General features: G+C 43.5%; 1 protein-coding gene across 2 annotated transcripts in view; it reads right to left on the reverse strand.

Moving 5' to 3' along the window:
• KDR (kinase insert domain receptor) overlaps positions 1 to 16731 on the reverse strand; it is a 71149-nt gene that overhangs the window by 26824 nt on the left and 27594 nt on the right. The window contains exons 1-10 of one of the 2 annotated variants that reach the window (XM_045533043.1): positions 16195 to 16557; positions 12402 to 12495; positions 10249 to 10445; positions 7257 to 7387; positions 6851 to 7019; positions 6111 to 6250; positions 5292 to 5469; positions 3289 to 3403; positions 3034 to 3197; positions 901 to 1057 (exon numbers count right to left, since the gene is read on the reverse strand). In XM_045533043.1, coding sequence (XP_045388999.1) covers positions 901 to 1057; positions 3034 to 3197; positions 3289 to 3403; positions 5292 to 5469; positions 6111 to 6250; positions 6851 to 7019; positions 7257 to 7387; positions 10249 to 10445; positions 12402 to 12495; positions 16195 to 16261 — 1412 coding nt within the window. In that variant the 5' untranslated portion in view covers positions 16262 to 16557. Of the gene's footprint in view, positions 1 to 900; positions 1058 to 3033; positions 3198 to 3288; positions 3404 to 5291; positions 5470 to 6110; positions 6251 to 6850; positions 7020 to 7256; positions 7388 to 10248; positions 10446 to 12401; positions 12496 to 16194; positions 16558 to 16731 lie in introns of those variants that run through there. The other variant, XM_045533044.1, reaches the window with a different exon arrangement.

Below are 16731 nucleotides of genomic sequence, written 5' to 3' on the forward strand. Positions count from 1 at the left end.
ACCTTACAATTCAATTTTTCTTTAATTCAAATCAACAGTAAGGAAAAGAGTCAGACTTCGGTTATTCTGTTCTTAGAAATAACTTTCGGTGCAGCCTACCACGTTACCAGCCTTGGCGCCAAATAAAAATAGGCCCCGGCCATGAAGGAAAAGGTTCTAGGTAGATTCATTCAGGATACAGGAGGGAAGCAGCTATTCTGGGAACAAACATTCATTCATAAATTGGATCGACAAGACAATTCAAGTTAAATTAGTTCAAAGGAAGCAAGGAAACTTAGAAGCCATCGGGCTTCTTAAAGTCGTTTCTCCGAGACCACGTTCTCTGAGAAGGAAATGGTCTGCAACTGAGCAAGAAGCTAGTAGTGGCCATTTCGGAAACAACAACAGGAAGCGGACTGCTTAGGGTGGTGTTGGGTTGGCTGCTGTTGTTGTGCTTTTCCCTGAGGATGTCTGGACTTGTGCTGGAACATGATAAGCTGGGACTGAGACGCGGAGGGCTGGGGCCAGGTCGGTCACCGCTTCACACCCATCAGCACTTCCTCCGAGAGATGCACCTTGTCACAGGCAAGAAGCAGCGGTGTGGTCTTCGCCAGTTGATTGGTGCAAGGAGAAAAACCAAAGATGGGCACTGAGCAAACTGAGCCAATCAGCCTGCTTTGGAGAAGTGTACGTAAGGGCTACCCTAAACAGAGAAAGCTAGCTAATCCCAAAGGGCGATACCCTAAGGGAAGACATCTCCTAAAATTTAAGACACAGAGAAAGAAGGAAGGAGATTTAGAGTAGTGCTTGAGGGGAAGCTTTCTTGGGGACAGCCTTGCAGGTTTAGAACGGAGGCATGGCATAGCTTGGCTGCACGAAATGCAAAGCAGCAGGACAAACAGAGCGCGTGGCGCTGCTCACCTGGGCTTGCCGGGGCACTCTTCCTCCAGCTGCCAATGCCAGTGGATGTGGTGCGCGGGAGGAACGGCGTAGACCGTGCACGTCAGCGTCTGGGTGGTGCCGTACTGGTAGGAATCCACGGGAGAGATCAGAGACTTCTCACCGATCTGGGGTGGGACTGAACATAGGAAAGACCGCGTTCGAATTACCCATCAGCTTTGAAGAATGGGAAGTAGAGGGTTTCAGCAACTAAAGCTGATACTTTGTCAAGCACATGATTTTGCCCCCATCTTCTTTTGCAAAGAGCATCTAGCCTTGGGAACAGACCTGAATTCTAGCGATACTCATAAAATTAACAGTAAGCTAATAATGATAATAAACTGATAAACCGAGTGACTTCAGGCAAGTCTTACAATGCTGGGCCTCAGTTTTTCTCATCTGCATTACAGAGATAGTTCTCTGTCCTCCCTGTCTTGCAAGACCAGGGCGAGACTACAGAAAGAAAGTAGCTGGAATAAGATCAACACACTTATTACATGCCAAGTGCTTTGCACTGATTAAGTCACTTAATCCTCACAACCACCATCATTGTCCCCATGACACAAATAAGAAAAAGGAAACATAGAAAAGTTAAATGACTTGCCCAAGGTCACCCAGTTAAGAAGTGGCAAAACCTGGAACAAACTAGACGCTCCGACTTCTGAACTGAAGCACTCAACCACTAGACTATAAAGGAAGGTGCCAATCTCTGCAAGGTGCATCCCTGTCACCACCAGCCAAGCTTTTCATTCTTTCTCCCTCCTCCCCTTTCTTCCTTCCTCCCTTCCTCCCCACTTCTCCTTTTTCTTTCTTTCTTTTCTGGCTCCAAAGTCTTTAGGTCAAAACTATTTCCTTATCACTGTCAGCCTAAAGCCTCAGATTATATTTTCAAACCTCGACCTGCTTTTTATGTTTATTTCATATAGCAAGGAAAGTGCTAGAGTGAATCAAATGTTTACTGACTTCACCAATTGATGAAATGAGGTTAGTCACCGTCCAGTTTTCTGTCTTTATTTCGTGTCCATTTCTTTCTCCCATCCCTATTTACATGATCTCCGATTTCTCTGCCCTCCCCCATACCCCACTCCCAGGCTGCTTCTAAGCAACCTTTCTGGAACCTGTTATCTTTAAAATACTCCCCCAAAAAAGAAGTCAAGCCAAGCTCAGCAGACATACAGAGGAGTATCAGGACACATGGGGGAGCACCTTGATGTCATAGGAGGATACCCCGAAGTTTTAATATGCCATGCCGGTAGGGAGAACCAAGAATGACAACAGAGAAGCGTTTCTCAAACTGGAACAAGACATGAATGGATTCACTCTGGGAAAAAGTACTCTGGTCAAATAAATCTGTGAAATCTTGACTACTCTGTGTCTCTCCCCCTGAAGAAAAGCAATATATATTAGCATATTAAAGGTCCCGACAAGTCCTGCAATAAAGAAACCTGGTTTATATCACCTTAGCACCTGCCACACTCACTTGACCACCATCCTTCTCCCCCGACCCCAAACATTTGTTTGTATCTTTCAGCTTGAGAAAACGACGTCTAAAGCATCCTTAAATCAAAAACTTATTATCTTCCCTTTACAGATTCCGAGTCAGATGCTAGACGCCTGTCAAAAAAAGAAAAAAAAGATTCCAGCCAAGCCAATGGTGTCAACTTCAAAAGGCTTCAGAGCTGAAATGTGCCTGTGCGTCACTGACACATCAACTACAGCATCAAGCTAGAAGCTCCACACAAAATCCAAGGAGAAGAGTTTTACACATCTGTGTAGCAGGTGTGCGCCCCATGAGAGAGGAGCAAGAGTAATGTAACTTAGGCTTGACAACTGTCCCTATAGGCATTCTTATTTCACAGCATTTGGCCGTCAACGGCACCACGCATGTTAATCTCGCATTTGACCACCATACAGCGCATTTGCGTGGCCTCTTACACACACACGGCTAGAGCACACTGTCTCACGGCTCATCTCAGCCCCACCAGCCTTTACGTACATAGGCCCAGTCAGGATGTGGGTGAAGCAGCAGGAGACAAGGCAGGCGGCTGTTTAGGGAGACAGAACCGTACCCTTCATCGTAAATCCTGGGCAGAGAAGACAACCGAATGAACTCACCATTCACGATCAGAGATACCACATGGCTCTGCTTCTCCTTTGAAATGGGATTGGTAAGGATGACGGTGTAATTTCCTGTGTCTTTTTCACTCACTTCCATAATCGTCAGCACGTGCCCCACTTTAATTGTGTGATTGGACTCAAGGGGTCTCCCATTTTTATACCTACGGAAAAAAAATCCTCAGGAATTAGAACCATCCAAGGATTCGCTTTCGTGTGAAACTATGCTTCGCGTTTATTCCCAGTAGTCATTACCATTTTATTTCAGGGGGTGGGTAACCAAGGTACTTCACGGGGACTCTGACACGCTCCCCCACCGTGGCTTCCACCAAAGATTCCATGCCACTGCCAAAAGCAACAAAAGGTTTTTCTGCAACAAAATAAAAATAATTATTCTCATAAATGTCAACTTACTGCAGTCATTTGGTTTTGTTTTTCATTTCAAGCGAAAAGTCAGAGACCTTGGGGGTCTGAGGAGCTACAGTTCCGAGATCGTCCACACTACCTTCCTGTGGGTCACGTTCCAGCTTCTCCCACACCTCCAGTCTTCGCATTTGCTTTTCTCTGCCCCCCGGCGTGCTCCCACAAGCCTACCGATTGCTCAAGTCTCAGTTCAAGCATCTGCTCCTCTGCACAGCTTTCTCTAGTCCCGCAGGGACCCGGGGTGCACCTTCTCCTCTGCTCCTGCAACACCTTCTCCGCACAGTCCATGTGTCGATGCCACCAGTCCTCAGACCTCTTTATCTACACCTTCCTCTACTCTCAGATTTAAAGTTATCACTGACACACCTAGATTTATATATCCCGCCCTGACTTCGCTGGGTTCCAGGCTTATGTATTAAATATCTCCACTTGGATGCTTAATGGGCATCTCCAAATGAGCACACCCAACACTGTTTCCCCAAATCTCACTCCCCTCTCGAACTTTCCTATCTCAGTCAACAATAGTCCCATTTACTCAGCTGCTCGTGCCACAGCTCAGCAGTCATCTCCCACTCCTCTCCCTAACACCCTGCAGCCAGGGAATCCATCAGCAGATCCTGTTGACTCTTCCTTCAAAACATCCAGAATCAGATCCCTCCTTCCTACCTCCATCTCTCCTGCCCCTGGCCAAGCCACCACCATCTCTCACCTGGATTATTGCAATGAGCCTCCTAACCGGCCTCCCTACTTCTGCCCTTACATCGCTAAAGTATTTTGTATAACAGAGTAATCCTATAAAAACATATGCCAGGGCACGTCTCTCTCTGCTCTAAACCCTTTGATGCATTCCCATATTATAAACTCCAAAATCCACACCAAGGCTTGTAAGTAGGATGCCACATAAATCATCATCTAAACAGACATTTATGTGAGCGAAAGAGAGTAAATTAAAAATTAAGGTGATTTACTGAAAGCCCCACAGAAAGTCATTGAATCCCCGATTCAATTACAGTTGACCCTTGAACAAGACAGGTGTGAACCGAGCGGGTTCACCTATAAGCAGATTTTCTTCCGCCGCTGCCACCCCTGAGACAGCAAGACCAGCCCCTCCTCTTACAAGCCCTCCCCAGCTACTCGATGTGAAGATGACAAGGATGACAACCTCTACGTTGATTCACTTCTACTTAATGAATAGCAAATATATGTTCTCTTCCTTATGATTTTCTTAGTAACATTTTTTCCCTCTGGCTTAGCTTTACTGTAAGAATACAATATATAATACATAGAAGATACGAAAATGCGTGTCAATCAACTGTTATGGGCAAGGCTTCTGGTCAATAGTAGGCTATTAGTAGTTAAGTTTCAGGGGAGTCAAATTTATATGTGGATTTCTTACTTTGTGGGGGTTCAGTGCCCTGAACCCCTGTGTTGTTCAAGGGTCAGCAGGACATTGCAAAATGTTTCCCCAATTTACAAAGCTCTTGCTTATTCAAGCAGGCCTCTCAGCCTTGCAATACAATGAAATTTTAAAATATACCTTAGGTAACAGCACTCTCCTTATTATAGTAATAATCACAATAGCACCAACAACAATAACAAGCAATGTTTAGTGAGCACTTACTATGTTAGCTTATCTCATCGTTAAAGCGGAGATTTGAACCCAAGTCTCTGACCACACAGCTATGCTCTTGACCTCTAGGTCAAGTGGCCTCCCCAGCAAGAACTCAAAAGTATCTTATGAATGAACAAAGTAAGAATCACTAAGTCATCTAAATGTATTTACATCGTCTCACTTGTCAAGGCACAGAATAATTTCTGAGGAGACCCTGGCTTACCGTGGACTCTGACAAAGGTGCTGTTGCTCTTGGTCATCAGCCCGCTGGAGGCCGCACAGGTGTACCACCCTTGGTTACTGCGCGTGACACCCTCGATCGTCAAGATGCTCAAAAACTTCTTCATCTCACTCCCCGACGGGGTTTTGAGTTCCCGATTTACAAGTTTCTTATGTTGATCCTGAAAAGAAGAGTTTACTGAGCTTCCGAAGCCCAGCATGACATTACCCAGCATCTTCCAGCTACCCCTCCAAATTAAGACTTGGCCCTTGGTGAACATTATAGGGACTCCAGAACTTTCAACATCATGCAGACAACAAATATATTTGGTTTCAGGAGAAGTAAATGGAACCAGCTGAATGAGGATCTTAAAAACCTCACAAGGTGAGAATGAGAGGCATACAAACTGCAGAGACACAAGCAAACATGACCACTGTTTAAGGAAAAGTGTATCTCGTGCCACCTCTTAAAGAGAATTCCCTTAAAAGGAAAATAGATGGAGCACTTTGGAGATCAGAAAAATAACATAGCATGGAAAGATGCAATCACCTGGAGAAAACGAATATTCACAGCCTGATTGTAGCAGAGTGGGCAGAATTCCCGGCATTTTATCTTTCTGTGAGTTCTGTATGTTCTGCAATTCTCTTAAAATATGTGTGTGTACACACACACACACGTGTGTGTGTGTGTGTGTGTGTGTGTGTGTATGTTTACAGTCCCTTATATTTTATCTGGCCAGAGAGTCCTCTATCCCTCAAGCAAACTCCTTTGGGGCTTACTATCATAGTATTTGGAAGTCTGGCTTTGAATCGTTAGTGTTACCTTCAAAGAATGGTGTTCCCAGTTGAATTCAACCCTCACGTTGAGTTCAGTTCTTGCTGTGCAATTTAAGACAAGCTTCTCTCCAACAGATAGCTCAACTTCATGAGGAGGGCTCAGAAGTACATCATAAATCCTATACCCTGGAGCAAGTCAATTGAAAAAACAGAAAGTGAGAGGGAAAACAAACCTATATAATTTGTCGCAAATTATTTTAAAAGTGAAGCAATTTAAAAATGTGCCACATCCTTTTTCCCTGAGGGCTTCACCAATATTGGTAGCTCCTAGGAAAATGGGCTGCAGAAATTTACAAAGCACTTCCTTCAGGGATTTCAAAGACGTTGAAGCCCATTGGATAGAAAAATAGTAAAATTTCAGTGGTTTGTAGCCCCAGGCCAATGGGGCCAGCTTTAGCAAATTGTTGAACTTTGCATAAAATAGGCATAATTAAAAAAATTGATACCGAGTGGTGCTCCTAACATTGAATTTTTCATAAAATTTGTTCCGACAATACAATTCTTTTTAATCCTTGGTCTAGGCAAGAAAGGAGACAAATCCAACTGCACATGGGTTTATTTGGTAGAGAGGAGCAGTCATAATGAATTTCCCAACACTATATCCTGAAATAACATATTTTCCAATATCCCTGTCCTTTACCCTATACCTTAATCTCCAGGACCTTTATATAGGAGTCACTCTTAGTTATCTGATATTAATAATACAGAAAGGAGCTGTCTTCTTACCTACAACCGCAACTACGTAGGTAATAGACTGGTAACTTTCATCATTAATTTTGGCTTCACAGAAGACCATGCCAGCGTAGCTGATCATGTAGCTGGGAATAGTAAAGCCTTTCTTGCTGTCCCAGGAAATTCTGTTACCATCAGGAACAAACCTCTTTTCTGGATACCTCTGGTTAATAAAAAAAAAAAAAATCCAATATTTAATCCAGTATCAAAAATGAAAGCCATGTACAATGATCACTAATGAATTTACCTTATTCCTAAGAATACATTCATTGTCATCTGAATCTTCCTGAAGGATCTTTTAAAACTCATTGTGGATATCATATTTTAAACAAGCTGCCCACCTTAATATTAGTTTAAAATTATAAAAATTTGACAGATGGTTGAAGAAGATGTAACTTACCGCACAAAGTGACACATTGACGTTTGAAATGGACCCAAGACATGGAATCACTACAGTTTTGTTTTTGTTCTCAGTGATGTACACAACCCCATGTTGGTCACTAACAGACGCAATAAAAGGAGATCTGTAATCTAAAAGAAAATTTTGTTCCATTAGTGAGTTAATGGTATTTACTAGAAAAGTTGGTCATCTTTCAGGCTCCTAAACTCTAACCAGAGAAGTGAATGATTGGAAATGACACTTCACACAAGCAAAGGTATCCACAGGTTAGGCTGCTGGTAGACATCTGGCTCCAAGGATATGCTACAGGAGGGGTGTGTGTGTGTGTGTGTGTGTGTGTGTATTCGTGTAAAAATTTGAAAAAAACCTCCCAATTGAAATAGCCTCCTCTTACAAGGTTCATCAAAAAGTAGAAATATATTCTATAGATTCCACATTTTAACAGACTAATCATTATATTTTTTCCAAAATTTACTTTAAAATTTAAAGTTAAATCTATGCACTTTATAGACAAGTTTTACTGATGTTAAAAAAACATTCATGTTCTCTCTCTTTAGGTAAATAATGTAAATGCCATGAAAACAAATTAATGTATCTCAAAGGATCTTTAAGTTAACAGGAAATAACTAACAATTTTTGAATTCAGTTATATTTAAGAGAGCGTTTTACGTGGGCATATTAAGATTGTGAAGGCTAGAGATGTGATTCTTTATAAAATAATATTTAATAGTTATTGCATTTAATTTAAAAATGCAGCAGTCATTAATGTCTTTGATGACAAAAATTTGAAAAGCCACCATGCCAAAGACGGAGAAGAAAACTAAACCATGATTCATACAGTGTTAATACACTGCTGGGAACCTACTCCATTCCCCAGAGATAGAGATGACAGGGTGTGGACTCCTGCTTGAAATCTCAGAGAGATAACATTTCACATTGCTATGCCCAACACATCTGATCCAGCATTTTCAGAGCACTTCATGATGGTCGTCACTCAAAGTGAAGAAAGAGTTAATTAAACCAAAGGACAGAATGGCAGCTAACTCCCTGCAACAGCAGAAGTTTGATTTCCTTCCCAGCTGGAAAGCACAGAAAATCAGCCAATCTAGCCCACCACATGCCACAGCCATTATCATATGAGGCCAGGGCCCACTTCCTGGCTCCATCCATTGCTGGGGGGATCGGGGTCAAAAGACTAAGGAAGTAAAGTGGAGACCAGAGGGGACATTAAAGGCCTGCCCATAGGGAATACTTCAGTGTTTTCTTTCCCATTGTTAAACTTCATGACCAAAATCTTGGACAGTCCAACTCCTACAATACCACACTTACAAAGAAAAGCAGAATATAACTGGTATACCCAAAGATGGGTAGTGTTCAAATAAACTACAGTAGAGATTCTTAACATGGCCTACCTTTCATCCACATGTCATGAAAAATTACATAACTTGCTTACAGAGCAAGACTTTGGAAGCTAAATTAACCCTTTGACGTAAGACTGAAGCTATTCAGTAAATCGATTCTATTTCAGTATCCCAAAAAAAGGAAATAAACAAAAGAAACCCAAACAACCACCCATCCTCTCAAAATAAAATATTTACTGTAACTCATGGAATGAATTTTCACATGTCTCCAAGTTTCCTGACTTAGGGAGAAGGAAATAACGAGATATTATGGGAGAGGTTCATCTTGCAGTATTTCCAGACAGGCTGAAAGCAGGAAATCCTTGCAATCTTCTGAGAGAGCCTCATCTCCCAAGACTGCCAGATCAAAAGGAGCCAGAAATTCTCCAAGATCTGAGCCTTGTCTCTTTCAAATCCTGCAGAGGGGAGGAGGAGGGCACAGAATTCTGTCTTTGACTATGCTTACTCTGGGTGAAAATACTTCTCAAGCGTTGTGCAACCCAGGAGTGACATAGGTTATTTAGACATGGTCTCCACTTGTCCACTGCACAACCAATCTGCAGTGAAACCTAAGTGGAGATATGTAAGTGTATCTCCCAGAGCTGATGAAATTCCTGTCCTGTAAAAGTTGCTTCTGGAAAAAAAAGTCCAAGCCATCTTTATCTGCCTCAAATTCTCTGGGATTTAAGAGACATATAAATGGGTAAATAAAATGTCTTTAAAAGTTAATCTTCACTGCAAAAAAAAAATCTTTTAGTGTATTCAAACAAAATATGATGCAATGTTTACATTCCCCCAAATTATATTATAGATATCTCATTAAACTAAGCTCACTAGGTTTTCACAGGAAAAATGAATAGAATAAGATTTTTGAAACACAAAAGAAAGCATAACTCATATTCTAAATACTGAATATGTGTCACATTGCATTTTAGACTATATGGATCTTAAGTCAATCTCTGTGGTGTCAATCCCAAAGTGCAAATCCTAGAATGACTGGCATATCATCCATGATTTCAGGCCAAACAGGCAAAGGAAAGAAATATTGTCCTCAAAAAGCCCTCTGAAGCACTGTCTTTGCACACAAGTATAGGAATTGTTTTTATAAAGTATAAGTAAGAAAAAGAAAGTTCCTATGTATAAAAAAACTCCAGAGCGCTCGGCAAGAATGCTTCCCTATGCATTCTTGGGGAAATCTCCTCTCTGCTGCAGATAACTTATCTCTCCATAAGAGACATCTCCATAATTCATCCCCAAATAATCCTTGATTTCAAGAATCTCAGGTTTTCTTCTTAAACATCAGAAAGCTTTTCATAAGTCTCCACTCACTGCCAATGGTGAACACGGATTTACCTTGGAAACAAAGATCAGAACCAAACTAATCGGGCAAAAGAGAGGTATCAGGGCCCACGTTCCAGAGCCAATCAACGAGTCTGATTTCTCAGAGGAAGCCCCAGGAGAGAATTTTGTACATTCCAGTTGGCAAACAGCCCTCAGAGCAAGCCTTTTGTTGTACGCAATTCTTCTTGGCGCCTATTGTGTTTTATAATTAGTAAATAGACGTGGGAAATGAATTCTATTCCACCGCTTACCTTGAACGTGGACATAAATGACCGAAGCCAAGTCAGTTTCCCGGTAAAAGCACTTGTAGGCTCCAGTATCATTTCCGATCACTTTTGGGATTGTGAGTGTCTTACAGAAGAGGCTGTCACTGCACTCTGTTATCTCCACCCTGTTCCCAGTGCCGCTCTGATTGTTGGGCCAAAGCCAGGCCAAGTCCCGATGTCCTCTGAAAAAATTAATTCCAGAGAGTATTAATGTGAGGGGCCCCACTGTAAGGCTGTCTTTAAGAAAACAGAAGATTTGGTTCTCAAACTTTATAGAAACTCCTCAACAGACAGGTTCGAAGCCTTCTACCAACAATGACAGGTTGGATTGACATGTGACAAAAAGACATATGCCCAGCTTCAGAAGTCACTCATGGAGATCCCTGAGTTTTCTAGTAATCAATGCATTTGTTCATTCACCAAATATTTATTAAGCATCTACTATGAGCCAAGAATTGTTAAGGATTGGGGACAAAGCAGTAAAGGAATTAGACAAAAATCAATACCCTTATGGAAGCTCAGTCTAACTGGAGGAGACAGGTAATTAAACAATAAGTCAAATTTACACTCTAAAACATGGTGCTTAGTCCTATGGAGAAAAATATAGAAGATGCAAAGAAAGGGGTGAAGAGTTCTGGAGGGAGGGGCTTGATGAAGCTGGCCACAAGAAGATGGGGAGAAGCAGTATTCCAGGCAGAGAACACAGTAAATGGAAAGGCCCTGGGGTGGGTGCACATTTGGAATATTAGGAGAAGAACAGCAAGGAAGCCAGGGGTAGCCAGGCCAGAGTGAGCAAGGGAGAGACTAAGACGGGAGGTTAGGAAGGAGGGAAGTAGAACTAAGAGACTTGCAGGACCTTTAAGGACCACGTTAAAACGTAGATTACTTGCACTACAGCATTTCTCTACCGCAAGAAGAGAAGGCCCCAAGGAAGACAGTCAACACCAAGAAGAACGTAACATTATTGGCCCTTCATTCAGAGAACTTGAAATCTCCATGAAATTGCAGCTACCTCAGTGCAGTTGCTTTTAACATACTCCATAGCTTTTTGAGAACACAAGAAAAGTTCATGCAGAGTTTTAAAAGGGAGTGTGGAATATTTGGAGATTTTAAATAAGCCTTGTTTTCAAGGGCAGGCTAAAAGGAAATCTACTGGGGAATGTGTCTCGAACTAGTAAAGCTAAAGAAATAGCACCTGCTACTATGTTTTTCCCCAAGGGTTGGGTATTGGTGATCTACCCTTGATAAGGGGGCTGGGGTATCCCCTACACTCTGCAGTTTAATATAGACCTGGGTCATTTTGCTGAAAACTTGGTGCTCATCAAGTGTGAAGCAATGGCAGTGAGCTGCCCAAGGTTCTTCTGGACCCCTGGCACTCTTCTTGGGGGGCAACATCACCTCTACTCATCACGGTCTCGGCCAAAGACCCGCTAGTCCAAGAAGTCTTCAGGTCTCTCATGCATGACTGCTACATTAAACCCCACGGTCTTCTATCTTTCCTTCGTGGGCAGGGGTTAGAAGGCAAAATTTAAAGCCTTCTTCTCCTTGCCAAAGAGGTCTGCTCCCCAGTTATGAAAAATCAATAGCATGACTTCTTGGTAGCAAGTGGGAAGAGAAACATTCCAGAACACCAAGCCAGAGCATGAGGTGCATTGCCTAGGCAATACATGTACTCAGTAATATTATTGGCTAAATATTAAACTAGTATACTATTACAGTCATGATTTTATTATAAAATAAAATTCTTGGAAAGGGTTAAAAAGATGTCCAAGAGTCATACTGAATATAAAAAATATGGCCCAAAACATGGTCTCAACTTCATTCAATATTATTATTCATTCAGTGTTTACTGAGTGTCTACTATATGCTAGGTGCTATACTGGTTATTGGTGTGTTGAGTGTGTGCTTGTATGTGTGTTGGCAGAGAGTAGTAGGAAAAAGTACCAGCAAAATAATACAGAATTTTTGAGAGAAGACCTTTCTTATTTTTTCTTTATTACCTTAGTTCTTAGAAACCTCACTACTTATAAACAATTACTACAACTCTATTGTAACTCTGCTGTAATGGAAATTATTTTTCCGTCAATAAACAATGAGTTATTTAACACAGGAAATCTCAATCTAGAACGAATCCTTACCTGCAATTAATCTGAAGAGTTGTATTGGCCATAACTGTAAGTATGTCTTTTTGTATGCTGAGCTTGGGCGGAGCAAGAGAAACACTAGGCAAACCTAAAAACAAATTAAATAAATGAATGCAGTTGCCACTGAGTTAGACCCAGTAGGAAACACCTTCCATAAACAATGCACACTCTATACTTTAAAAGGCCTCTTCAGCAATTCATTGTATAAAACTGGGAATTTACTTTTCACCATTCTCAGTAAAAGTTCACAAGCTGTGTCATAACAGGAAGAATGGGCAGATGGTCATAAACCAACACAACAGTTCTGCAATTCAGGGACCTAGGGTGGAGTTCCTGTTTTCCTGCATTGCCAACTTCAAGGTCTTACAAAAGGATATGGGACATTGAAATCAAATGAACCTTCATCTGATGATCTCACTCCCTTGGGAAAGGACCCACTGACATTTATCATAAAACATAGGATGTACACATTCGGCTAAATTGCTGATTAATGAATACTACTTAGCAAGATTTCTATATGGTTCATCTCTGTAGCCTTAGGGGGTAAGAGTGTCTATGACCTTGTCTCATTTTCCTTTATCAATTTTCTAGTGTACTTCCTTCCTCTGGTAACTGAACTGCCAAGGTTGAAATAATGGTTCAGAAAGACGGTCCATTAAAACTGGGGCAGAGGAATCGAGGAAGGGAAAACATTTTCCAATTTCATACCTACATTCATAGGAATATCTCATCTTCAGAAAGCGGTACTAAAAAAAACTGTAATCTGATGAATTACAACTGGGGAATCTCAACTTACTAATCAAAGCTCTGAGCTCATCCCGACATCAAGCTTGGAATACAAGAAACCTGTTTTACCCAAAGGCTTAAGAGCCAGAAAAATACCCTGGGATAGATTCCTCACCATGGGTCACTCCACAGCAAGATAACTGAGTTCTCTGTCAGCTAAATGTGAAGAGCTACCAGGTGTTGAAAAAGCATCAGAGAAAGAAAATCTGTCCACTGTGCTATGGTCTTAACGCACATCCAGATGTTCAAAACACCAGCTTAAAAAGCAATTGATGCTGGGCAAGCACCCAAGCTTTCTAACTCACATCAACGAAGACCAAATGACTCTCTAGGCCGAAACCAGCACTGACCTTGTTGGACAAATAAGGGAGTATGAACAAATACAAGCAAGTATGAGACAATGTGAATAAAGAAAGTATAAGCAAATATCCAGTGCAAATATCCAATGCATTAAATCTGTGGACCCCAATGTGAACAACTGCAGGCAAAAGGAACAAGTGATTGCACATGCTCTCCCACACCTACCCAGATGTGCAAAATAGGCTGCTGACATAACTGTAGATTTGTGGATCGATAACACAGTTTTTTTAATTAAAAAAAAAACCTAGAAACTATTTACATTAATAAATCTCAGAAACTAATTGACATTGATACACTGGGTACTGACTTACTGTGTTTGTGCAGGGGTTCTTAAAACTTCAGGCTGTGTCAGAATATCCCTAGGCCTATAAATCTGCTTTTTAACAAGCATTTCAAGTGACTCTATCATACATGGTCTCTGGGCCACTCTTGGATAGCAACTGGTCTGGGTAGTCATGTTCAGTTAGTTAGCACAGTACTTTGTAATATGAAGGAAGTAACTGCCCTCAAAGTAGGCAAACAAAAACCCAAAATTTTTAAAAGCAAAAGAAAAGCCTTCTCATAATGGAGTCCCACTTTGTTTAAGGCAGGAAAATGAAAACAATTCATTTGGATGAACACAGATTTCAAACTTGACTGGGAAACACGACAAACAACTCACACAACAATCCACCTGAGAAAGAATCCATTATGTGGGCACATTCACACGAGAGAAAGAAAAATGGTAGTAAAATGACTCAGCTCTCAATAAGCTATGCTGCCTCCAACACCAAAATAAGAGGCTCTTGAAGATCCCTGAAACTTATTGCCATATGTCTCACACTCTAGACAGACTTTCCTATGTAATAATTTTTTTTTAAAAAAAAAGGTATGTTCTTCATTCATAGGAAGCCAAGACACAACCATACAATTCTAGACACACATCTACAACACAGATCTGTTCAACAAGGCTATCAGTGATAACTGCAAATTCATATCTGTAGACCAACACTTATTTTTTTTTGCTCCATTAAGCTTCATTCATTTTCATTGGCAAGCCTGAGCTCTACTCTTCAAAAGTTTCTAAAGAAATAACTGTAAGAGGTACATACGCTACTATTCAATAAAAAGCCTTTCTATGTTCAAATCCCATAACCAATATTAATTAATTTGGGCACTGTTACCCTTCCAGCTCGAAGACGGGAAGGAAAAACAACAGTGCCTCTGTCTCTAGAAGCTGATGGCACCAATTACAGCCCAATCCAATTAAGCAAGTAACACACTCCACAAGGGCAAGCTCACCATTATATTCAGGGCAACCCGATTATGGTTACTACTGCTGCACTAAGAAACACCCCGGGCTTAAAAGCAACTCACTTCTTTGTGGGATACAGAACCACCACATGTTCCAGACCTTCATTCTCTTCCCATAAAGGGGAAGAGAGAGTCCTTGTCAGGGACAAATGAGTGTCCATGGTGGAGCTGGCCCTGATGAAACAAGTCATTATTAAGAAAATTCAATCACCGTAGACAGATGATCTTGGTACTGCGTGTGAATGTGCTGTCTTTTAAGACATGTGATTCTTTTCTTTCGATACAAGGAATTTTTTCCCCTGAATTATTTGACTTTTTTTTTTCTTTCTCTGACCCGCTCCCCTTTCTCACCCTCCAAAGGGTGGAAATCTGGGAAAAGGCAAAGGATGGCTGCAGAGAAGAGGTATCATCTGGAAAAGAAGGCGGAGGAGAAGAGAGAAGAGAAAAGAGAAGAGAAGAGAAGAGAAGAGAAGAGAAGAGAAGAGAAGAGAAGAGAAGAGAAGAGAAATAGCTATTGCATCAGGAACGTGTGTGTTCCTAACTGAAGGATCCAGAAATTTTAGGTGGCAGAGAGTGTGGCGAGTGGCGGTAAAACTAGGTACCAAGCCCTGCAGGGCAGATTTTCAGAACTTGAACTTCCAATTATCCTCTTACTCCAAGGAACAAAAGTCTTCGAAAGATGCTAAAAGTTTTCCGTAAGAAAGTTGACTGTTACTTGGAGACACTTGGGGAAGTTGTCACAGCTCCTAGACAAGCCACAATGTTCCCCTCTTCTGTCTAAGAGGAGAGTGCTGTCCTGCACCAAGGAAGGAAAACAGTTTCCCTCCCCTCCGGACCTCACTTTGCGCAGGGAGCGTGCACGTGTATTCGAGCCCAGAGGGACCAGCAGGCCGGTCCCCTGCTCACCTCCTGCAGAGGCGGAGCGGAGGGCACGGTGGGATCCCGGCCACCCGGCCTGGTGTCCCTGCAAGGCTTCGTTCCCGCGCCCGCGCTAGGATGTTCGCGCAGCCAGACTACGCTCCACCGCCTGCCAGCCCCGGGCGCTCTCCCACCCCCGCCTCCCGGGAGCCCGAGGGTGTGTCGGCTCCGCGGGACACGCTCCAGCCGAGTTCCCCGGCGGAGACCTGCGTCACGGAACTGGGCCAGAGCAGCGGAGAACATCGGCTGGCTGGATAATCTCGGGCCAGGCTCTGAGCCTCAGTTTCCCCGCTGGTAAATGAAAGCACACAAAGTGTCAAGTCCCTTCCAATTCTCCAGCTCTGTGATTCCGCGTTAGATGGAGCCTGCAGATCCTCTCCCCGCCCGCACCCGACCTCTCCGCCTTCCTCCCGGGGAGCGGGCGCCTTACCCACAGAGGCGACGCGGGTCTCCACGCAGAGCCACAGGGCGATGGCCAGCAGCGCCTTGCTCTCCATCCCGCACCTCGGGCCGGGCGCAGTGCCCAGAACTCGGGAGCCGCTTCTTCCTCCCCACGCCTGCCCAGCGCAGGAGGCAGGGAGGCGGATCGGGCGGCGCAGCGCGGGACCCCGGAGCGCGCGGGGCGAAGGAGCCCCAGCTCCGGCCGCGGCTGCGGGGCTTCTGCGCGGGCCCGCAGGAGAAGCTATCCCGGCCGCGGGACAGGCTCTGCGCTTCTGCAGCGCGCAAGTGATGCCCGGCCGGGCGGAGGAGACGCAGCGGCCACACGCCGCCCGCCGGCCCGGGTCCCGGGACTGTGCGGGGTGCGAGCCGGCGCCGCGACTCTAGAGCGCTGGGGCGGGGCCCCGCGGGGCGGGGCGGGGCGGGGCTCTCCCGGGCCGCCCGCCCCTGCGCTCACCGGTACCCGGCCTGGATCTCGTGCTCCCCACGCCGACGGCACCACCCCCCCATCTCCCCAGAAGCCCGTGAC

Source organism: Lemur catta, chromosome 19 (assembly GCF_020740605.2).
Source record: "Lemur catta isolate mLemCat1 chromosome 19, mLemCat1.pri, whole genome shotgun sequence".
Lineage (NCBI taxonomy): Eukaryota > Metazoa > Chordata > Mammalia > Primates > Lemuridae > Lemur > Lemur catta.